This window comes from Puccinia triticina, chromosome 3A (genome assembly GCF_026914185.1).
Source record: "Puccinia triticina chromosome 3A, complete sequence".
Taxonomy (NCBI): domain Eukaryota; kingdom Fungi; phylum Basidiomycota; class Pucciniomycetes; order Pucciniales; family Pucciniaceae; genus Puccinia; species Puccinia triticina.
The window spans coordinates 4,955,548-4,980,386 of NC_070560.1; the positions used below are offsets into that span (position 1 = coordinate 4,955,548).

Sequence of the window (24,839 nt, forward strand, 5' to 3'; positions counted from 1 at the left end):
TCCAAGAGATCCCAAAAGAGTTTGAAGCAAGAAAAAATGTTTGATTTCAATTTCATGGGGAAAACAGCCGTATATTTACAAGAGTTTTCTATGAAGGTGACAAAAAATTTATGACCCTCTCTAGATGGTACCTCAAAAGATCCTACATCCAGTTTTATCAGCTGGCCAGGTTTTTTGGATCAATAGAGGGAGCCGGAGTACAAAGGTTTTGAATGCATTTTTGATTGGATGCAGACTGGGAATTGCTGAACATCCACCTCATTCAGTATTGTTGGATTAATGTTGAGGCGGCAGAGGAGTGTCTTCCGGGGCCGTAGGCCTATATAGGATAGACGGATATGAAACCCCATCAGGTAATTGTCATGCTTGGGCATGATAGAGGTGGAATGGCATCTCACATGGTTGGCCGGGAGATAGTAGAGGTTGTTCCTCCTGTATCCTGCGCCAACTGGTTCACCTGGGACTTTCACATTATCTGATTTGTATATTTTGCAAGTTGACTGGTTGAAGAATACTGTGAGGTTTGCATCACAGAGGTTGGAGATGAAGACAAGCTGTTTGTGTAGGTTGGATACAACAAGTTCAGGTACTTTGGTCGTGCCAGTTATTGGAAGATTGATTTATCCTCAGTGTAAAGCTTCAACAAGTGAATGGTTGGCTAGCCAAATGGGGGTGTTGTCCACACGTGGGTCCTTTACATCATCAGCGTATGGAGTCATTGTGATCAAGCAACCGGTGTGGTAGAAGAGAGGGGACCTCCGGTATGAAATGACCGGAGCAGACCTCCTTCTACACAAGATATTCCCGAGTAGTCAAGGGAAACTCAGGACTCAGCGTAGCATAAGCGTAAAAAGAAATCCGCAGAAGTAAAGTAACACATCAAGCAAGAATCATAATAGTAATATGTCAAAATAGTAAGGCAAACACCGTAAAACACCGCAAAACACCACAACAACTAGCCATAAAAGAATGATAGCCATAATAAACCATAAGAAACCCATCCCTCCGCAATCACAATCCGCAGAGAAGAGTAAGAATACACAATAAACAAAAGTCCGTAAAAAGATAGCATGATAAGCCAGGACTTGAACCCGGGTTGGGCTAACTCTAGGTGCCTGCTTTACCACTAAGCTACAAAGCCTGAGTTGCCAGTTTCATCATCTAACAGTATATAAATATGCAAGAAGCTTGGTGCAAAGCGGGTATGTCCGGGCGGTACACCTGGGTACCGCCGGTACCCAGGTGCAACCTATTTATTTGGGAAAATCAGATACCCGGCACCGCCCCGCGGGTATGAGGCAGTACCCACCAACTGGTCCTGGGTACCGCCCAAGCAGTACCCCTTTGCCATCTTTACCAATCGGCAATTACAGCTGACTTAATTGGGTCATAGTTGTGTCATTGGGCCAACCCAAAATGGAATTGGCCTGCCCAAACCCAAACCCAATTGACAATTGGGTCTTGCCGGGCACTGCAAGAAAAACTCTAGAAACTGCTTGTAGTTGAGATGCAAGATCTCAAGGCAAGCTGTGCCTCATACAAGAATCATGCACTGGTTGATTCAATTTCCATGCACATTGCATAATTTATGCAAGAGTGAGTCTAAGGTACAAAAAACTGAGTACAGGATCCAAAATACTGAGTTGATACCTGTGCAAATTCCCCTTTCATGTGAAAATTACCCTTTCATGTGAAAATTCCCCTTTCATGTGAAAATTCCCCTTTCATGTGAAAATTCCCCTTTCATGTGCACATACCCCTTTCATGTGCACATACCCCTTTCATGTGCACATATCCCTTTTGTATGTATTCACCCCTTTCATAATGTGTACATATCCCTTTATGTGCACATACCACTTTCATGTGCGTGTATCACTTTCATGTGTGTGTATCCCTTTCATGTACATGTGTCCCTTTCATGTACAGGTATCCCTTTCATGTGTGTGCATCCCTTTCATGTGTGTGTATCCTTTCATGTGAATGTCTATTCCCTTTCACAATGTGTACATACCCCTTTCATCATGCTTTCATGACCATTTCATGTTTACATGTCCCCTTTGAGTTTTTTACATCCTTTTCAACCCTTTCATCATTCAGGTTTACATACCCCTTTGATGTTTACATATCCCTTTCATGTGCAAATACCCCTTACTGCACATACCCCTTTCATGCATACATACCCCTTTCATGATTACATACCCCTTTCATGCATTCATTACATATCCCTTCTATGTGTTAATACACCTTTTCACATTCCCCTTTCATGTGTACATATTCCTTTCATATGTACATATCCCTTGCATGGGTACATACCCTTTTTATGTTATTCTGGCTGGATTCAATGGCACATGGAGTGTTTTCTGAAAGCAAATAAAAGGGTGCTCAGGGGAATGCTCATTTGCAAGGTTGAACATTTGTCTCAGCCTACCGCATGAGCACTACAGCATGTAATTAAGCATTGAGATGCCGGGCCCAAACAAGGTACACACTGAAGGTGCATCAGCATGGAATTTGGGTGCTTGACTCCAGCTTGAGCTGATGCTTGATTCAGGCTTGCTGCATCTCAACTGCAAGCAGTTTCTAGAGTTTTTCTTGCAGTGGGGTTGGGTTGGAAATTGGTTTTTCAGCTTTCAGCCTACCCAAACCCAACCCAAGACCCAACAGGTCTTGGGTTGGCTCCGGGTTGACCCAACCCATTTGCATCCTGATTATAACCTCAAGCTTCCTTTGAGTGGCTGCATCTCAGCTGTTGGCATTTTCTAGAGTTTTTCTTGTAGTGCATGGGGGGTTTTGCCTATTTCATTTTGGTTCAAATTCAATAAAGTAGCTCTGCACTGGCCATGGTGCCTGCAAGGGCTCACAGGTACCTTCTGAAGGGTGGCGGGTACCCGCCAGCGGGTGCCAAATGGCCATCTCTAGTCTGAGAGCCACTGGTAGCTGGATATGAGGTTTTGTAATACATCAAGTGAATTTGGTGTTTTTGTGATTGAGGTGGGGATTACCCAACTGTCCAAGAATTATTCAAAACATAATAAGTGATCATGAGTACCCAATGGATGATTGAAATACAGAGCAACTTTGATTGAATTACATGATCAGGACTTGCTGATTATTTTGCAAAGCTGTTAATTTAATCTGTTCATCACATTAAACAATAAAGAGAACAAGTATGCTTATACCATCACAACTGTACCACAAATCAATAAAGCATATCTATTTTTCCAGGTTGGTGAACTGTTACCCTAGAGATGTATCGGCGATGATGAGCTGAATAGCAATAATAGAAGACATTATTAAAGAATTGTTTGACTGTCTTAGGAATTGAACGATCCCTCTGTTGGAAAACTCCAACCCTCCACGAAGTGATCATCCAAATCCCTAAGTAACTCCAGAGGTGTGGATGCAAGTTCAAAGCTCCTCGAAGATTTCTCTTTTTTCTGAGCGCTTTGACGATTGGTTCCAGATCTTGATTACTCTGAGATTTCGGATCATTGTAGTTATTAGTCCAGTTGTTGAATAATTTTTGGGCGCGGAGTAGTTCAATTTCCAGGGTGACTTCCTCCTCTCTCGGGACGATCGAACATATCATCTCGACATAGAATAGATAGAGGGGGAAGAGCACCGCAGCGTCCTCGAAACCGATAAAGTGAGGTTGGAGCAGATTTTTTTCGAAGTCTATCCCAGTTTCATCAAACCAATGCTGATACCAATCCTTGTAATGTGACACAAATTCGACTAGTTTGTTCGCTAATCTATAATTATTTCTATCACGTTTAACGTGTTGAACTTGATCCTCGATGTGTGACTTTGCAGACTCGCGTGACAGCTTGACACTGACAGTCCGTCCGATATCCTCGCGTATAATGCCAAACCCGAGAAACACGCGATGGGCCCAGTGGAATTCCGACTTGGAGATGACAAGTTGGTCGTTCGGGAGTTTGAAAGCTCTGAGCCGTGTCAGGATCGGACCCATTTCCATCTGTTCTACGGGCTCCGATGGATTATTGAGCGCAAAGTCATTCAAATAAAACCCGAGTGGCCCCTGTGGAGGTAGCTTTTTAGAAAGCGCAGGCCGTTGGCTTTCAGGAAATGGGATGTACAATTTCGGTATGCGTGGCTTCCTCTGGGGCTTGAAAGGCAGATGCTGAGGTTTGATGCTTTTGTCCACAGGCCCGGCAGTTTGCTTCCGCTTACCAGAAGGACTTTCGTGGGGTCCGGAGGTTGTGCCGGAGGAGGGCACGAAGGGATAATCCGAGAAGGTGGGCAGATTCGACGGAGGAGGACCTGTGAATGTTTGACTATGACTATCCGATACATGCGCTACACCATGATGTGACTGCGGAGCCCTCACCCCTGTGAGGCCATCCGCGTCTGGTGTTCCGTGTCCGAGGAACTCGGTAAGGGTGTTGAAGTCGTGGGGTAAGAACCCGGGTTCAAACAGTTCGCCGGAGTCAAACGATATGTCTAGATCATGATAGGGCTGGGAGTTAACAGTACGTTCTTTTGCGGCCATTTGGGCAGGATAATAAAATTCTGGGAGAGGGGAGTGGTGGCTAGCTGATGGCGGCCCGGCTGGAAGACTGCCGGGGTTTGAATGGGAGGCCGAGGATGGTTGAGAATGATCAGCTTGTCCAGCCGTCCCGGCCTCCGATGCAGGAGCGGGAGGGAAGATATGGTCGAGGGCACGTGAAGCGCCTGCCGCCGCGAAGCCATTCGAGGCTAGTGTTCCGTCTGCGAGGAGCTTAGCTGATGGCCGGGCTGGAAGGCCGATAGGTTGTAAATGACCGCCCGAGAATGGTTGGTGGTGATCATCAGCTTGTCCAGCCGCCCCGTCCTCAGATGAACCGCCGGAAGGGAATATATGGTCGAGGTCGACCAAGTCTTCGTCCCAAGCAAACAACTCCGCGCTTATTTGCGAGGTGGGAAGATCTATCGGCTTGCACCCGCTGACAAGGAGGAATGCGAGAAGACTGACCAACCGAATGCCGCTGCGAAATTTGTAATTCAGAGTCATTGTGGATGCGCTTTACTACCTCTTCAATTTTATTGTGGTCCTCGGGGATTGACGATGGCATGGGCTCGTCAGCCCAAGTTTCTCTCGAGCAGATTCAAAACACAAATCTTCTCTAAATATGCCCACCCACAAAATTGTGTTTCAGGGCTTCTTCGCCTACATCCCAGAACAAAGCATGATGCACTTCCCCCACGCATATACATACTACACGAGCTTAACAAAGCCTCTCTGGAGGAGGGCCCCGCAGGGTCTCTGTCTCACAGAGAGGCTTGCCCCCAAGCGGCGAGGTTTGGCGTGAATCCTGACGGGCCGGAGGCTCGGCCAACCCCCAAATTTCATTAAATCCTTTGTTACACATCAACCACGGCCGGGATAGGCCCATGAGTGGCATGGCCTTGAAGCCTAGCTTCTTGCGCAGGCAGCCAGCCATCCACCATCCATCAAGCCCCTTGTAGAGCTGCTGGACATGCTTTCAAAAGGGGCTGGCTTTATGCACTCCAAATATTTACTACATGCACTCCAAAAAAGGAGTGAACCTGTGTCTACTCCAATAAATTTTGGAGTGAGCAAAGGTTCACTTCAAAAGTGGGTTAAATTGGAGTGTTCAGAAGTTCACTCCAATATATATTTGGAGTGAACCTTTGTTCAGTCCAAAAGTGGGCTAAATTGGAGTGTTCAGAAGTTCACTCCAACATTTATTGGAGTGAAAATTTGTCCACTCCAAAAAAATGGAGTATAAAATTAGGCACTCAAACTGTGGAGTGGAGTTCAACCCACTCCATGTTTTCTTTTGGAGTGTGGACCACTGGGCACTCCAAAAATGTGGGGCCAGTAGTTCCCATTGAAAAAGAGCATATAAATAGGCTCAGACTCAATGGAATCTTTGGGGCCTAGTCTTAAGGAGAGGAATTTGAGTGTGGTGGAAGTTTGTCTGTAGGGGGGAGGCAGGGTCTCCAAGGTCTGAAACATGACTTGGTTGATCTGGAGGAGTTGCTTGGAGTGCATGGATGTATTTAAAATAGGTGTAAACTCCAGTATTTGTTGGTGTGTACAGTAGTACACTCCAGTATTTATTGGAGTGTACAGTAGTACACTCCAATCTTGAAACATACCAAGTTTCAAAATTGGAGTGAACTTCTGAATACTCCAATTTAGCCCACTTTTGGAGTGAACAAAGGTTCACTCCAAATATATATTGGAGTGAACTTCTGAACACTCCAATTTAACCCACTTTTGGAGTGAACCTTTGTTCACTCCAACATTTATTGGAGTAGACACAAGTTCACTCCTTTTTTGGAGTGCATGTAGTAAATATTTGGAGTGCATAAAGCCGGCCCCATATTTATTTTGTATTTTGTATATTCCGTCATTTTTATTAAATTAATGTATAGACTCCCATCCTCAAGAGGGGAATTAATTAATCAACTCCCAAAATGCTTTTGGGGCCGCGCGAGGTCCCGAGGAACCAGGAGGGGCGTCCTGAGACGGTCCGCGCGACATAAACAACTTTTGGGAGTCGATTTATTAATTCTTGTGAGTCGATTTTTCAACTCCCAAACATCATAGGTCCGCATGAGATGTATTGACTGGAAAAATTTGATTTTTTTTGGTTGAAAGTAACGGGTTTTCCTTGAAAATAATGGCTGATTTGTTACGCAAATCGGCCCATAGATTGTCATGCATTGCATCGGCCCACCATTGCTGTGGCTTTGGGACCCGCGGGCACTATGTTTGGATGCATAGGGCCCGCTTTCAGATGGCAAGCGGCTTGCCTGGGCAGCGCGGGCCTAACTTAACACAAGTCCCTTCCTTCCGAGGAGGCGCAAAGCGCCTCCAAAGGAGAGACTTGAATATAATGTCCCAAATCTCGCGTGAGCGCAACCAGCCATTTGGCTGGGGAGGGCATTACAACCCCTGAATCACCCACAAGCGCTCTGATTCTGGTCACGCCTCCCAGACCATTGAAAAGCTTGTGACTTTTTGGTATATGTACGGCCATCAAAGCTCCACATTTCCATAGCATTAGGAAACTGTGGGGATGGATAAGTATTGGGCATTGGAGTGATCCGCCCAATGCAGGCCCAAATAAACTCTTGGATCAATCCGCTTCTTATTGCATAAATAGCAAAAGGCATACATCATAAGCCATGCGCGCCACCAATTGGAAATATGTACACATTTAATTAACGGACTTACTTCGCGCACTGCGAGAAACTCTTCGCGCACTGTGGGGGTTGTTGTCTCGACGTCCCGCCCCCAGTGCGCGCTTTTGCCACGGCTCTTCGCACACTGTGCATTCCCCCCAAAAAACGGCTTGCATTTCTTGAGATATTTTTTGATGAATCAATAGAATGACTTTTTATGATCCCCCTAAAAAATAATCAAGTCATTTAGGGGTCTCCTTGAGCCTAGAGAAAATTGACATGAAAAAATCATATTTTAACGCGGCAGGGACTTGTAATACCGCTTTATGTGCCCCAGTAGCCCCAAAAATTTCACAGTATCATGTTACATGTGCAAATTCATCACCTGATAATCTTCAGAATTTTCACTAGCTTTCCTTGAGCCCAAATAGGTATTGCATTTATTATTTTGCACATATGTATAACTTTTTTGTTACACACAACAAAGGTACAAAATTTTGAGAGCACAGAGAAATATGCTTCAAATTAATTCCCTGAAATTCCTAGCAATAGTGTGTCATTATAAAATGAGATATAAGGGGCGCGCAGCAGGCTTAGTAGGAAAATTACTGCTAACTGTATAGCCTTTTTGTCACACACCCAAACAGTCCAAAAATTTCAGAAATGTTTTCACTGTGGATATTCTCCGCGCCATAAACTTCTTGGCAATAGTGTGTCATGATAACATGAGATATAAGGGGTGCGCGGCGGGCTTAGTAGGAAAATGGCAGCAACATGTATAGATTTTTTGTTACACGCTGAAATAGTCTGAAATTTCCAGGAATGTTTCAATTTTGCATATTCTCCGCGCCATAAAGCTCTTAGCAATAGTGTGTCATTAAAACATGAGATAAGTTAGCAGTCATTTTCCAACTAAGCCCGCCGCACTACATCTCATGTTATCATGACACACTATTTCCAAGAAATTTATGGCGCGGAGAATATCCACAATGAAAACATTTCTTAAATTTTGGGACTGTTTGGGTGTGTAACAAAAAAGCTATACAGTTAGCAGTAATTTTCCTACTAAGCCTGCCACGCACCCCTTATATCTCTGGGAAAAATTCTGAAAATTATCAGGTCATGAATTTGCACATGTGCCATGATACTGTGAAATTTTTGGGGCTACTGGGGCACAGGAAGCGATATTACAGGTCCCTGCCGCGTTAAAATATGATTTTTTCATGTCAATTTTCTCTAGGCTCAAGGAGACCCCTAAATGACTTGATTATTTTTCAGGGGATCATAAGAAGCCATTCTATTGATTCATCAAAAAATATCTCAAGAAATGCAAGCCGTTTTTTTGGCGGAAAATGCAGTGCGCGAAGAGCCGTGGCAGAAGCGCGCACTGGGGGCTGGACGTCAAGACAACAACCCCCACAGTGCGCGAAGAGTTTTCCGGAGTGCGCAAAGTAAGTCCGTTAATTAAAAATACAATTTAAAACTTCAACTCTCCTTGATCCAACAAGAGCAGAATCCGGCAGGTCAGCAAAATCTAATCTCCCAAACCTGGAAGTGCCCTTGCAAAAAAAACTGCTGAGCTGGCCAAATTTCCCCCCAAAAAATCCAGCAGATGCCCAAAATGGGCAGCTACAGCTGTGCCAAAAGGCATTAAAGAGGGTTTATTGATTTATTTTTAATTTTGTGCTGGGTTTATTTTTTATCATTTCCCTGCCAAAATTTGACTGTCCTCAGGCCGCGGGTCCGACTTTACAAGTAAGCCTCTCCTTCAGAGAGAGTCCCTTTGGGACGCGGGGTGCCCCCCCCCCCCAAACCTCTGATTGGGAGGCTTAGTTAAGCTTGAGCGCGGGCGCCCTCTGAAAGAGAGAGCTTAACTAAGCCTCTCTGAGGAGGCGCAAAGCGTCTCCAAAGGAGAGGCTTAGGACTAAAGTCCCATTCTTGGCCTGAGGCTGACGGGTTTTTATGCAGAAAATCAAGTTTTTTGTTTTTAAATCTGTCTTACTCCTCCCTCTCAGTGTCAAAGTCAAAGCCTCATGTACCATGTTGTAGCCCACAATCTCAGCTGTCTTGTACATAATTTTTCAAATGAATCCATCAAAAACTGGCCGCCCAGCAGCCATTCTTGTGAGGGCTGTTCCTGAGCAATGTGATGGACCTGTAGGGCCAACCGCCGCCAATTGCAGGTCCAGGTTCTCACAATCTTGGCTCCACAAGACCTTCCCAGCCAGTTTTTTACATCCAAATTACTTGCAAGGGATGGGGATGTAAGTTTGATGGAATACATATTAACATGTAGAAAGAGGAGGTGATTCTAATGGTGCCGGAGGCTGTGAGGAAATCAGAGTTGTACCATGTGATACATGGGTTCAAAGGGAATTTTGGAAAATTGGCTGGGCAGCCTCAAGCCAAATATGGAAATTGGGCACAAGTCCCTCCTTCGGAGCCCAAGGAGGGACTTGCGTTAAGTTTGCTGAAAGAGGGACTTCCACTCTTTGGCTGGATTGGTTTGCCCCACTTGGCTGGGAGCCGTTTTCCAATTTCCTCTCATGTCCACACACCAGGGGGGGGAATGGTCGCACTCTCCAGAGAGTGCCAGACCATAATTCTGTCAGACAACCTGTCTGATGTTAGTCATATGCCAGTGCTAATTTCAACTGCAACTCATTTTTATCCTCATGTGTAACTCATCATGAGAACTTTTGGAAGTATCAAAGCTGCAACCGATGCGATGTGATGCATGTATCGGCCAATACAGTGCATTGCATCGCCTTGCAGATACATGAAATCTGCAAATTTGTGCATTGCATCGGCAGTCCCGATGCATGCTTTTCAAAAAGCTTGCATTGCATTGGCAGGTCAATGCACTACCAATGCACTGTATCGTCGATGCAATAAAGCCTATATCAAGGCCAATACCACCAAAAATGCATTGCATCGGCGGACCGATGCATGCAATGTGATAAGGTGTGCATCGCATTGGCCGTCCCGATGCATGTATTTCAAAAAGCCTGCATCACATCGGCAGGCCAATGCAATACTGATGCAGTGTATACCAGATGCAATTCAATGCAATACAGGCCAATGCGCAATACTTGCATTGCATCGGTTGCAGCGTTGGAAGTATGATGTATGTATCTTTCTTCCAGTATGCATTCATGAGTGAATTCTCATTATGTAAATCTTACCTCTAGTCCATCCTAACTTTCCGTGTATAATATCTGATCAAACATAACCTGACTGCAGATGTGCTTGTATCCAAGCAAGCCAAAAAGTGTTACATGGTCACCAATTTTACCAAATTAAATCAAATTCCAAGTCATGTTTCCACAGTCCCTTTTATTTGTGAGGGATTGAAGTCTCTCTGTGCCAAGCTGAAGTGAAGCAAGATTTCATCACTCTGTGATGCTCACATCATTATATTTATCATCTGATTACTTGCTTTCCCTTGGGTGTCAATTACCTCTTTGGAAGTCACACAAACTAACTACAACCCAGCCATTGAAGGAAGTGTGTACTCAATCTTCAATGTTGGGTAGATTTCAGCCATCAGGAGTACATATGTAGACTCCCCCCAATGGCCGGGTTGCACCCGCCATCAAAGGGTAACACACTCCCTTCGACGGCTGGGTTGTGCCAGCCATCCAGGGGAGTATACACTCCCTTCAATGGCTGGTAAAACTTGGCCATTGAAGGGAGTCAAACTACACACTTCCTTCAATGGCCAAGTGGTGCCAGCCATTGAAGGGAATGTGTACTCCCTTTGATGGCCGGGTTGTAACGGCCATCAAAAGGAGTCCACACTCCCTCTGATGGCCTGTGCAACCCGGTCATTGAGGGGAGTCTGCACCCAATGGCCAAGTTGTACTTGCCATTGAAGGGAGTACACACTCCCTTCAACAACTGGGTTGTACCAGCCATTGAAGGGAGTAAGGACTCCCTTTGATGGCAGGTACTTCTCGGTCATCGGTGGCATACTCTCCTCAATGACTGAGTTACACCAGCCATTGAAGGGAGTAAGCACTCCGTTTGATGGCTGTTCCAACTCAGCCATGGAAGCCCTTCATGGCTGAGTTACACCAGCCATTGAACGGAAGGCTTACACCCTTTGATGGCCGGTGCAACCCGGTCATTCAGGGAGTTTACCTCTGATGGCTGAGATGCGCCCGCCATCAAAGAGAGTCCGCTCACTCCTCTGATGGCCAGTACAACCCAGCTGTTGAAGGGAGTACACACTCCCTTCGATGGCAAGTACAATTTGGCCATTGGGTGTAGACTCCCCTTGATGACCGGTTTGCACCAGCCATTGGAGGGAGTGTGTACTCCTTTTGATGGCCGTTACAACCCGGCCATCAAAGGGACTCCCTTTGATGGCCCATTTACACCTGTAACATAGGTGGGGGATGTCACAAGGGCCTGTGCTTGACATGTCCACCCTCACGTTTGCCCAAACGGTAGGGTGGACATGGGAGACAATGTTCCTTGCCAAGCTGGATATATTTATATATATATATATCCAGCTTGCCGAGGGAACTCCTCCCAGCAAGCTGGATACATAAGTATCCAGTACACTGGGAGGAACCCCCTCGGCGAGCTGGTTGCATACATATCCAGCTTGCTGGGAGGAGTCCTCTTGGCGAGCTGTATATACATATATGTATATCCAGCTCAGCAAGGGAGGTCTCCAGCTCGCTGGGAGGACCTTCCTCACCGAGCTGGATACATATGTATCCAGCCCAATGGGGCGAGTCCTCTTGGCAAGCTGGATTCATATGTATCCAGCTTACTGGGAGGAGTCATCCTGGCGACCTGGTACGTCAGCTTGCCAAGAGGCATCTGCTGGGCTGAGAGAGCCTGTTAGGAGTGGTCCCTCATCTCAGCGAGCTTAACCAGCTTGGCAAGGGGGGTCCTCCCGCCAAGCTGGTCACATATCCAGCTTGCTGAGTGGACTCACCTCTTCAAATGGACGCATTCCTCCAGTCAACAAGGTGTACATGAATCCAACGGTGACAGGAGGGATTGATTCCTCCGGTCAGAGGTGTGTAAACCTCCTTGACCTCAGGGATTCCTCCGGTTGAAGAGGTGTACATAACTCCAACAGGAGGATTGATTCCTGTGGTTGGAGGTATGTACACCTTGACCTCAGGGATTCCTCCGGTCAAAGAGGTATGTACACCTGCTTGACCAGAGGGATTTCTCTTTTCAAAGAGATGTACATAGCTCTTTGACAGGAATCACTCTGGCCAAGGGGGTATGCCTCCTCAGCCAGAGGGATTCCTCCAGCCAACTAGGCAGTACACCTTTTTGACCGGAGGAATCCCTACAATTGAGGAGGCAACCTGTGATTGGAGGCATTCCTCCATTCAGAGCTGTGAAATTGTTGGAATTCCTCCAACCAGAGCCTCAGAGGTCAATTTGAATTGCAGCAAGCAGGGCAGCTATATTGTTGTATTATAAGGTTTAAATTAATCCAACAGTAAAATGGTGGTGCAAAAAAGACAACTCACGGGTCACAGGGGTATGGCAAGTACTTACATGTTGTTCAACCCAAGATCCCAGAACATGCACCGGCACCTGGCACCTGTAGATGAGTGGTTGTTGTGAGCCTGAAAATACTCCCCTATGGGTGCAGAGTACTTGCCAAGGAGTACTTTGTGTACTATCTATGGCTAAGCATGAATTGCACTGCTGCAACAAATGGCATGTTTGATAGTTACAGAAGAAAATATGGAAGTATCTCAATTGCCACATCATCATGCTGTGATGTTAACTTACCGGATTATACAAGCATGACTGAAGCGGAGATTGATATCAGTTGAACATAACATCAAGTGAGCACATGACTGAGTTAAAGCTGAGGCACAACTCACATCTGGCAGCCTTCCTGAAAGAAGTTGCCATCTGCCACTCTCTTGCTACTTCCCGGGAGCGCAGCGGGAGGTGGGCAAAGTCCAAGAAGCCACGTCCAGTAGACAATCCGGCTGCGCCGCGCCAGAGAGAGCACGGCGCAACCCGGAAAACCTGACTCTCCTAGCTGCTGCGGAGGCCGCGGTAAACCTATGTAGTTGATCAAACACAACCGGTACCGCCACTCAGATTGGGGGAAGGATGCGCAACACCTACGAATCCGCCGAACTTGCCCTACCGCCGCTGGCCGATCGTAGGAGTTTAGGACGAACATTCCTCCCCACCCACCCACCCAGTTAGTGCTCCCACCCGCCCGTTGGGCTCGGACCTTAAAGGTGACCAGGCAGCCTAGGAAAGAAGAAGATGGCAGCCCTGTGACTTCACACTCCACGACAGACCTCCCTTCAGAATGACCAGAGAGGCGTCAGAAGAAGAGAGGAGGAGTTGAAGTTACACAACACAGGATCTTCTCTCCGCTATCCCATACTTGGATCACTTGGGGAGAGGAAACTCCCGGGCCATCCTGGACAACTAGAAAGTGGTTGAAAATGTTTAAGACAAAGGGAAATCCAAAGAAGCATAGCTTCCAATGATTTGCCAAAACTCTGCGCCTAGAGCCGGATTGGATGGAGAGTGCAACCGTTCCCCCCCTGGTGCCATCACTGCACCTTTCCTCTTGCCCCAGAGGAAGCTGGATATTCTCGTTCAAATCGTGCGGGTCTCATCGCATTACCAACCAGTGATAAATTCCGGAAATGCAGATATTCCAAAGATCGCACATCCATGATATCCGCCATGAATCTTGCCGAAAAACATCTGGATATCTTTGTGTATCTTGCATGTATTTGCTGCTGTATAAGCATCCATTTCCCACGACCCTCTGATTTGCGACTTGATGGGCAACAGTGGACCATCCAGCCAGCCAGAAAACCGTGCAGAGGGGGGGCGTGCGCGCCATCACAAAAGAAGCCCAATTGATGACCGGCCGAAGTCGGTGTGATGGGGTGGAGGGGCGATGAGGCATGCGCCATGCGGCGATCATGTCTGTAGGAAGCCGATCCCTGGCCCCATCCACGGCTGGGCTGTAGGATCTTATTTAAATGGCAGCTGAGCGCTCGAACTGCGACCGCTAAGATCGAGATAGAGCTGCCGAGGGTCGCGCGGGCACGCAGGGGCGCTGCGTCCGAGAAGCGCAGTGACTCGGTGGCGCCCAAGCCAGCCGTCTGGCCCGGCGCGGGCCCACGCCCCGAGCAGTGCAGATGGACAAAAGACGGGTCAGATTTTTTTCGCGGGCGGCGGACGGGGCAAACAAGCAACACAAAAAGGACGGCGGGGATAAATAGGGCGCAGGATTAGGGGCGGATGGGGGCTGCGGAAGGGAGCGGGCACACAAGACGGACAAGCTATTAAGGCGAAAGCGAAAGCAGGGCGAGGGTGTTTTGGGGCAGAAGAGACGAAAGTGCGGGGTGCTTATGTACAGCTGATGATGATGATGAATAAAGAGAGAAAAGAGGTGCAAGTGGGGAAGGGGGAAGATTAGAGGAAGTCGGGGGGCAGGTCGGGGACGGGCGGGGGCAGGTCGGGGGCGGGGGGGAAGAAGAGAGCGCCGATGGATTTGCGGCGTTTGGTGGGTACCGGGGGGGCGTGGAGCGATGGGCGGGGCTTGCGGAAGCTCTTGAGCGAGGCGCGCCAGCCGGCGTCTGCGGGGTCGAGGGGTGCGCGGGCCTGGACGAGGGCGATGGCGGGGGCGTCGTCAGTCTGTCCGGGGCCGATCTTGAAGGAGTCGAGCAGCCGGGCAAGCGAGCGCAGGGTGGCCCTGGCGGGGGGCTTGGGCGGGGCTGGACGGGGCTGTTTGGTGGGGGTGGGGGGGACCTGGCCGGGCATGATGGACTTGCGGAAGGGGTCGACGGGGGGCGAGTCGTAGATCTGCGGGTCGCGGTCCTCCTCGAGCAGGGCAGCGTTTTTCGGGCGCCGGCCGAGCTCGAGATACTCGTCCGAGGAGCCCTCCTCGACCGAGGTGGGCACGGTCGAGTGGGAGCCGTCGTCGGCGGTGGGCGAGGCCGAGGAGGGCGCGCGGCTGGATGCGGAGGCCGAGCTCTGCGACGTCGACCGGCGCCCGTCGACCGCCCGGCGCGACCCGGCCTTGGCGCGCTTGAACGGCGTGGCGAACCAGCCCGGCTGCGGGGCCGGGGTGGCGGCCTTCTCCTCCTCGATCCGCGCCGCACGCATCTTCTGGTACTCCTCCTTCATCTCCTTGCGCTGCTTCTTCTTTGCCGCCTCGGCCTCCAGCGTGACCAGTGCGGGCGTGGATGCGGAGCGCAATGCTGTGGGAGGGTGGGTTGAGTCAGCCGGGCTTGCAGGGGCTCTGAGGGGCTGCTACTCACGCGAGGGCCGGTAGACGGAGCCGAGCCGGCTGGGGAGAGGCTTGGAGTGGCGGGCGCCGACGGAGCGGAAGCTGTGGACGCTGCGGATGCTGCCCTCGCTGCTGTTGCGCGCCTGGAGGAGATACACAGAGGTCAGCAGTGATGGCCCGGCCAAGCGAGCGAAGAAGGGACTGACGACGAGGGAGGGGGGGCGGGCGAGGGCGAGGCTGCGGCGCTGCTCGAGCTTGGCGAGCCGGACCCGCTCGGCCTCGCGGTCGGGGTCGAAGAGCTGGGCTGAGGGGGGCCAAACGGGGGGCGGGTGGAGGAGGGCGGCGGCGTTGTAGAGGTCGGTGCGGATTGCGGAGGAGTGGCGGGAGGCGAGCGAGGGAGCGGGGGAGGCGAGGGGGCGGTGGGGGAGGGAGTAGCTGGACGAGCGTGAGGATGGGCGGGTGGCGGTTGCGGCTGTGGGAGGGGCGTCAGTGTGTGGTGGGCAGCGAGAGGGGGTGGGTTTGGGACTGACCGGCGGGGGGGCTGAGGAGGGGGTAGGGCGAGAGGGGGTCGATGAAGGCGGTGGTCAGGCCGAGGTGGGAGTGGCGGAGTTCGGTCTGCGAGAGAGAGTGAGAGTGTGTGTGAGTGTGGGTGCGTGTGTGCTGTGTGGGATGGACAGTGTTTGGGTACCTGGCTGGGGGAGGCCCTGCCCATGAGCTGGCGGTGGAGGCGGTCGTCGTCGTGGGTGGTGGCCATGGCGGTGGGTGGTTTGCGAGTGGTTGGGAGTGGGGATGGAGGGAGGGCGAGCCAGGGGATCCAGCCATGAGAGATTCCCTTTTCAGCCCAGCCACAGCGTACAGCGCATACAGCCAGGCCCATGCGCACACCGTGGGGCTGTAGCACACTCCGCTGGGCATGCGGCCGGCGCTTGACAGGGAGCCATCGGACTGCACGAGGGTACATATTTATTTATTTAGCAGCACCGAGAGGCTCGAGCACCGGCGGGCTGGCCTGGGCGGGCACACTCATACCACCACCATTGCCATCTCGAACGGATCATCCATTCCAGCAGAACACCTTTTTTTTTTATATATGTAGCATGTTCTTGATTTAACATATCACACTGTACAACTAATAGCGGAGTAATTACAACTGTATGTCTCTTGTTGTCCTTATAACGGCGGTACAACATGTCATGAGGATGTCGGCAATCTGGATGGCATAAGGAAGAGGGAATTCGTGGTTCAAAGACTCTGGAACTTTGGTTGGGGGCTCCAATTGTGATGTTGTATACAGGAAGTTAACATTAACCTTTGTAATGAATCATCAGCGCTTACAGATAAGTTTTCTGAAGTATTTGTCACAGAGTCTCTGGCACGCCTCCCGCCCCATAGGGGGGATTTTGATTGCATGATTAACTTGAAAGAGGGGGCCGTTCAGCCCTTTGGCAAGATGTATAATTTAAGTAAACAGGAGAGAGATGAATTAATAACTTATGTTGATGAGAACCTTGCAAAAGGGTTTATTAGGGTTTCTTCTTCTTCAGCAGCAGCGCCAATATTTCATGTCAAGGTGGAGGGTAAAGCCAACCGACCTTGTGTCGACTATCACATTCTCACCAACATGACTGTGCCGGACTCTTATCCACTCCCAGTAATTGCTCATCTCCTTAACAACCTGCAGGGTTGTAAATTCTTGTCAAAGATTGATCTCAAGGCGGCATTCAATTTGCTTCAGGTGGCGGAAGGCCATGAATGGAAGACGGCATTTCAAAACACCCTGGGGCTTATATGAATACCAGGTGATGCCCTTTGGTTTAGCTAATGCCCCAGCAACTTTCCAGCAATTTATTCAGCATGTTTTACGTGAGTTTCTGGATGTGTGTTGTTTTGTTTACATTGATTTACTCAAAGACAAAGGAACAACATATGCTCGATTTGGATCGTATTTTACAAAAGCTTTGCAAATCCCAACCAGAGATTTCCCACTTTCTGGAAAAATTTCTGCAGCATTTCCCCCCACTGAAGGCTTCCATAGCAAGTCTGAAACTCCGGAGCCTTGCTCAATTTCCTCACATCAAGAGCCTCTATTTATACCTTTCAGAATCCGCCGCCGCTGCACAGGCTATTGTTCTCCTGACCCCTATTGTGTACTCCTCAGGCCGTTGTTCCTGTTTATTGTTCTCTACTCACCTTATTGTTTACTTATTGTTTACCTTCACAATGCGTTGATCTGATTCAAACACATAATTCTATCGCTATCATACATTTTGCTTGATTTATAGTTTTGTGAGGCCTTCTCTAATCGCTATTCCCTGATCCAACAATTCCTTGACCTCCAAAAATCTATTCACTTCCATTACCAGATTCCAAAGGTATATCATGCCGTCTTTGCAACAATCAAATTTCCTAAAATCAACAAGTTCTCCGTGCCTCATTCTATTCTGGATTGCCTCACACATGTCCTCCTCTAATCACTATTCCCTGATCCAACAATTCCTTGACCTCCAAAAATCTATTTACTTCCATTACCGGATTCCAAAGGTATTTTGTGCCGTCTTATCGCAAACAATAAGAATCCTACAAATGCCCAAAAACGACCGCCGCCCGCTTTGCCCAATAACACATCACACTACGAGTCGGATATGGTCAATTCCAAATCCACGTGAAGCTAATGCACACTTGCAGAAAGTTCCTTCCAGCTAATTCCCAAATCCAGCAGCACGACATCCTCATTGCCGACCCAAAATGTAGTATAGTTCTTCATACCCTCCGCTTGCCAAACATCTGCCGCTTCAATTGCACGCTCACTGCAATTTGCATGGCCGGATTAGTCAAAACCTGCTCTCAATTCGAGCTCGGTCTAGCTTTTCATACGCTTTGAATCCCTTCCATTGCCGAACACCGCCGCTTCAATTGCACGCTCACTGCACCGCTTCGATTGCACCTTCACTGCATTTCTCATTGTACGCATTCCACCACCGCACACCCGGCTTGAATGTAATGGGCAGTTCAATATACTCTTTGTTGATGTTCAGTTTCCAATGCTGATGTCCTCTCTTCATCAGTCCGTTTTCTTTTCTTTGCCAAGGCCGCCACCTCCCGGGCGTGGAATTTTGACGACTTGACATAACCTAATCTGTGCAAGCGGTTGGGCCCATGCCAACAACATGCCAAAAGCCAACGCCCATAACCGGCATCACTTGACATTTTGACTCTTCATGGTGACAATCACATTCTCCTAATTACTAATTCCCGACCGCTCGAGTGATATGTCGTTTAACAAAACCGGCAATTGCCCGTACACAGAGGCTGTTCAATCTCCGGATACCTCCAATCTTGGAAGGTACTTAAACTATTGCGACCGCCTGGCCTTGTCCCACACCCACACCCCTCCCCCACCATTCCCGCTACTATTCAATCAAATCAACACAATGGCCCCGGCACTTTCAACTTTGAGGCGCCCAAGCCACCCTATGTTCACCCGTTCCCCATTTGACATCACCAAGATGGTGAGGGTTTCTGCTTTTTCTGTACCACCTCCATCTGACTTCTCTCTTTAGCTCCCGCCCGCAATCAGCCCCGGTTCAACATATGGACAGCTCATGTTCGAATCAACGTTAGCATTTGTCAACAACTAGACTGGTGAGGATGTAAACATGAAAATCAAACTTCAGGGATATGGATCCACTACCTCTTCTCTTTTAGAAGACAAAATCTATTTCCTATCTGGCTGGCTGATTTCACCAAATTCAAAACCCCCCCCGGTCCTTTACTACGACCAGGAAATGACTTTTCCTATCGCTGATTCAGAAGGCTACAGTGTTTCACTTGCTAACAAAGCAGGGTGTTACAGATTTGGGGTTGTTGTTTCCAAGGTAGAAGCAAAGGATGAATCATCATCTGTGACTCAGTTCAACAATCTGTTTGTGAAGATCCGTCACACTGACTACGATGTTCAAGTAAGTCAACCCTTCTAATTGTGATCCAAGAGCCCTTTACAACGGTCTTGATTGTTGTCATGTTTACTCACACATAACGCTTTGTCATAGACTTGAACCTCTGTTAGTTTCGTTGTCCAATACAAGATTGCGGGCAACCGGAACCTTGCTAAAACTTTTGGCCTATTCCAAATTGGTCGAGAGGTGGTCATCTCAGGCTACATTGCCGGGTACAGTGTTGAGAATTGTATGCTTGAAGTTAATGTATGTTGTGATCGGTAACCGTCATCAAAAGTGAATTTGGACTGACTCTGAAATATTAGGCATTGTCTGTGTCTGTATCAGCCGGGAAACATCTACCAACGTTGTTGTAACCTAACCTGTTAGGTTACATGTAGTGACACTCGCCCGCCCTCGAGACCATGTTTTGGACTCGGGAACAAGCTGCAGAGCTTGTTCCTCTCTCTGCATTTACATATTCATCGTTTCAGTCACTTCAGGTTATGAGCCTGCGTTACTCATTTTTTTTTCCTTCATCTGCGTATCGCTATCTTGGTAACTCAGCATAGAGTGTAATCGACCAAATATTTTCATCGGCTATCTATCTTTTTCGCTTACTTCTACGGGTATCCCAGAGCAGGGTGTAATCGTCCCGGGTCTCGGTCTTCAACATTTTCATCTTCAATCTCTCGATTGCCGGTTTGGCGACAGTCGGTGGTTGTTTATCGATTATCTGAGTTTCTTCCGTTTCCCCACTATCTATCCCTGAGTCTCTAGAAGCACAAGCGTGGTCGTAGCGAAGCAGTACGCCAAAACTGTGAAATTTTACTCCTTGGCAGGAGTAAAGGCTCGACGTGGTTTGCTGTGGAAGTTTCTCTACTCCTCTCGTAAAAAAATTTTTGGAACTCAAATAGTCGGTAAGTAATCACCGGTTGTCTGTCTCTCCATCAATCACCCGAACTCCCGGTATCTCCTCCTCGGTTTATGTCTGGACCCAATCAACTCGGCAATCACTCAAGAACTGGACGACGATCATCTAACTCATCGACCTGGTCCAACCAATCGATTCAAGAACTCGACGGACAAGCTTTGATCGACGCAGTCACTGCATCCATTCAGAACACACCACACGCCCTCGCCCGAATTTTTGGACCTCCTGGAGATATTGCTGACGCCAACAACTCCCCGGGCAACGAAACAGCTGCGATCAATCGGCGGATTCCGGGCGGCTGGCAACAAGCAAGACCGGCAACACCCAGGAATCAATACTATCCTGAACTACCTCAACTGCCGACACTCGAATCGAATCCCGCGGAACCGGTTTTCACCGAACGACATTTCGCTCCCCTTCCTAGATCAACCTTCCGTGCTCCACTTTTTCCCCCGCCTCCCTCCCCTCCTGCTCCCCCTCCTCCCTCCCTCGCATCACCTCATCTACTCTCATCCGAAGACATCTCACCTCCCAACATCACAGTCCCACCTTCTCCACCTTCCCCCCATCATCCTCCTCCCGCTTCTTTCCGACAAACTTCTCCACGACAAAGTTCCCCCGAATCGCCTCATCCTCCGACCCAACCAATCATCCCAAACTCCCCTCCCACATCGATCATCCGTCCGCCGACAATGGATCCACCACCCCATCTTACAGCGGCGAAACGAGCGGCTGACCTGGCCGAAGCCAAGGCCCAGCTGGAAGAGTCCAAAATTGTTGGACAAGCCATTCTTTCGGCTACTTCGAAGATTCCGGACGATATCATCCTTGCACCGGACGGATCGAACTTCGAGGTCTGGCACCGAGAACTAGGCGAAAAAGGAGGAATCCACCTCAACAACAAGGATTTCTTTGTTCAGCGGAACTCGAACTCGGTCCTTGAGAAAATAGGCAGAGCTATCTTCTTGGCGATGATACACGACAGTCTCAAATCCGATGTCCACGACGCTGCAAGCAGTTTTGATATGTATGAACTGATGTTTAAAAAATTCAAGACCATCAGTAGAGCGGCTCAATTGGACGTCTTCTACCGGTTTATCGAATTCAAGAACAGTGAGAATCCGACGTCCGTCGGGGTGGCATCCAAGCTGAAAGACCTGGCAACCGAGTGGCGCAACCTCAAAGTTAATCTCACAGCTGATATTTTTATGGGTTTCATACTCCAAGCAAGCATCAGCAGGGACACTCCACTCGGGCTCGATTTCAATCGCCGAGTCGAACTTGAACTCCAGAAGACGCCGGAAAACACCATCCCCACGTTTGACAAGATGGTTCAGATTTTGTCGGCCTGCAAACTGCAGGACGATCATACTCGGACACCGGGACGCCAAAGCTCCACAATCTCTCATTCCCCGGCTCTTCTTCAGTCGAGCGCCGATCTTCCACCGTTTGATCAAGAAGCTTTCCTGGCCGACATCCCTGAAGTCGATTGGGCCGAAGCTTTGCGTTTTTACAGTGTCACAGCGAATCGCTGCTGGAGCTGTGGTGATGCGTCTCACTATTTGAGAGAATGCCCTACTCGATCTCGTTCCACACCAGTCAATCGACGGCAACGTGGACCAGGAGCTCTGTCCTATCGACCAGCCGCCCCGACTCGCGCTCTTGCGCCGCAAACCCCGTTCATGCCAATGATCGGTGCGGTTTATCCTCCCGCAGGTTTTCCGTTCCAACAGGGACAGTTCGGCTCAACCTTCCAACAATTCCAAAGCCGACCCCAGTATGGTCCAATGACATACTTTCCTCAACAAGCGATGCCCTACCCCCCCGCGACAAATCAACATCAGCCCCCCTTCCAAGCGCCTCCAACCTCAACATATCGCCCCGCCGACTCTTATCGCCCCCACACTGGCCAGTCTCAGAGACCGAACCAACAATACAACCGCCAGAAGTTCGACAACCAGAAAGGGGGTGGGGCAACTGCGAAGGAGGCGTCTGTCGAAGGACTTCCAGATGGGATCGCGGAAGCTGATTTTGGGGCTATGACAGCCGAATTAGACGTAAGCACTCCTGCCATTCTTGACTCGGGAGCAACCCACAACCTTACAGGCAACAAGGACCTGCTTCATAACTTCCGAGTACTCAAGCGCCATATTGCTTTGAATGTAGCTACTTCAGGCTCCGGGGCCTTCATATCTGGCGTCGGAGACCTGCTATTCCGAGGGCCAGGAGGGACAATCATACCCGTAAAAGGGGTTTTGTATTGTGAGCGTGCAAGTTCTACCCTTATCTCCTTAGCGGCCCTCCGGAAAGCTGACTGGACCTTTCAGTTCAACATGTCCTCAGATGCTTTTGAGATATATGACAAGTGTGGTCGTTTGGTTTTCTGTTGCGAGTTCGAACGCGCCAAGAACCGCTGGTGCATACCTTTCCCGTTGGTCCGAAACACAAAGGCGCCTTCCTTTCCGGTCTTACCTTCTGCCTCGATGACTCATGTTCCCCTTCCCTGTGTCTCTTCTACTCCTGTTTCTACCGGGCCAATCCTGCCTGAGTCCGTTTCCTTGGACAAATCTAGTGCTGTCTCTTCTGTTCCTGCTGGTATATCAAATGAAGTCTCAGTTCTCTCTAAGCCCAATAGTGGTGAATTCCTAGCGTCTTCACCCAACGACCCGTTCATTACACCTTTTGAACGGATTTATCCATCATCGTGGAAGCCTGAATCGCTCACCGAGTCTGAGAAAGTTCTACTTTTTTGGCATCGCATTTTCGGGCATGTCAGCCTGAGAAAAATTAAATCTCTCATCAAACAACGCCTAGGATTTGGACTACCATCAGATCTGCCACCAGGGAAGATCCACTACCCGATTTGTGCTATCACTAAAAGCACAAGCCTCAATCCTTTAGCCAGCACTATGAGAGCTCCGGCTCGCCTTGAGATACTGTGTACCGACTTGATGGGGCCTTTCCCAGTAGAAGCGGTTGATGGGGCAAAGTATCTCTTGACCCTCAGAGATGTAGCCACGAGTTATTCTTATGTGAAAAGTCTGAAGGCGAAATCCGACGCTAACCTAGTACTTATGGACATTATCCGTAAACTAGAAAAGCAGACTGGGGATGTTGTGAAAATACTGCGGAGCGATAACGGTGGCGAGTTTGCCAATAAAGCGTTCAATACCTTCCTGTCAGACAAGGGAATCATAGCGGAAAGATCTTTACCGTACCAGAACGGAGTAGTAGAACGTTTTAATAGGACAGTAGCCGACATGGGACGCACGGTGTTGAGTGACAGTCAGCTACCAAAGACATTTTGGAGCTATGCTTTTCTTTGGGCGAACCATATTTTGAACCGTGTCCCGAACAAAGCAAGTAAAGGGAAAACACCTTTTGAAGCTATGTTTGACAGGGCTCCAAATTTCAACACCTTCAGGATTTTTGGCTCTAAGGCTTTTGTTCACATACCGGTAGAAAAGCGGAATAAACTGGATGATCGAGCTTATGAAGCCTACGTAGTAGCTCACCTCGAAAGCAGCAAGGGTTGGCTGTTCTATCTACCGGATACAAACAAATTTGTTTCCTCGGCCATGGTTCGCTTTGTCGATAGTGTTCCAAGGGTGACTCTTCCGAAAGTCCCGGTGTCTGCACCGGCAAATCCTTCATCTCCAGAAAACAAGATGTCTTTAGAGTTCATAGCCCGACAAATCGAGTTAGGTAACTTCGTCAATGAAGTGGAGTTCGATAACCAGGAACTGCTAGTTGATGCTGTCCTGCAATCCTGCAGTTTTTATGGGGTAGATATTCCTAAAACATATAGACAGGCAATGAAGTCACCGGACAAAGTATCTTGGGCCAATGCTATTACTGAAGAGCTATCTAATCTGCTCCAAATGGATGTTTGGGTGTCACGCCGGATGCCAGAAGGAGTAAAACCACTAGATGGGAGATGGGTGTTTGCGAAGAAATCAGGGGACGATGGGACGACGAGGCGGTACAAAGCGCGTTATGTAGCTAAAGGATTTAAACAGATAGCCGGGAAAGACTTCAATGAGACTTTCGCTCCCACGGCTACTTTTGTCTCCATGCGACTGCTGCTAACGATTGCTGCGAGTCTCAACTGGCCAGTGCACAGTTTTGACTTTGTAGCTGCTTACCTCAATTCTCCCATAGATGAGGAGGTGTGGGTGAAGCCACCGGAAGGAGTGGATCTGCCCGCAGGACACGCTTTCTTACTAAAGAAGGCACTCTACGGGACAAGGCAGGCAGCCAGATGTTGGTGGTTGCATCTGCGCGGAATCCTCGACAAATTGGGATATTCACCATCGCAGTATGACAACAGTCTGTATGTCCTGCGCCATGCGACTGAGAAGGGTGTGATATGGCTTCACGTCGATGACGGTATTGTCACGGCTTCCAGTGTTCATCTTCTTAAAAAATTGGAACTAGATCTTAAAGATGTACTGAAAATTAAGTGGTCAGCTCAATTAGATTCGATTGTAGGTCTCAGCATACAACGGACTACGGAGGGTTTCATTCTCTCCCAACCTAAACTCATCAAGACGTT

The 24,839-nt window shown here is 48.8% G+C and overlaps 2 protein-coding genes across 2 annotated transcripts; both read right to left on the reverse strand.

Annotated features, from left to right (window-relative positions):
* Nucleotides 1-3,199: 3,199 nt before the first annotated feature.
* Nucleotides 3,200-5,014, reverse strand: PtA15_3A542 (uncharacterized protein; the record flags this gene model as incomplete). The annotated part of the gene is made up of 1 exon (XM_053167520.1): nt 3,200-5,014. The coding sequence occupies one exon, from the start codon at nt 5,012-5,014 to the stop codon at nt 3,200-3,202; it is 1,815 nt and encodes a 604-aa protein (XP_053018728.1).
* Nucleotides 5,015-14,414: 9,400 nt separating this feature from the next.
* On the reverse strand, nt 14,415-16,605 carry PtA15_3A543 (uncharacterized protein; the record flags this gene model as incomplete). The annotated part of the gene is made up of 7 exons (XM_053167521.1): nt 14,415-14,465; nt 14,698-14,835; nt 14,935-15,069; nt 15,187-15,386; nt 15,447-15,558; nt 15,622-15,850; nt 16,601-16,605. 7 exons carry the CDS (start codon nt 16,603-16,605, stop codon nt 14,415-14,417), a joined length of 870 nt encoding a protein of 289 aa, XP_053018729.1.
* Nucleotides 16,606-24,839: the final 8,234 nt, after the last annotated feature.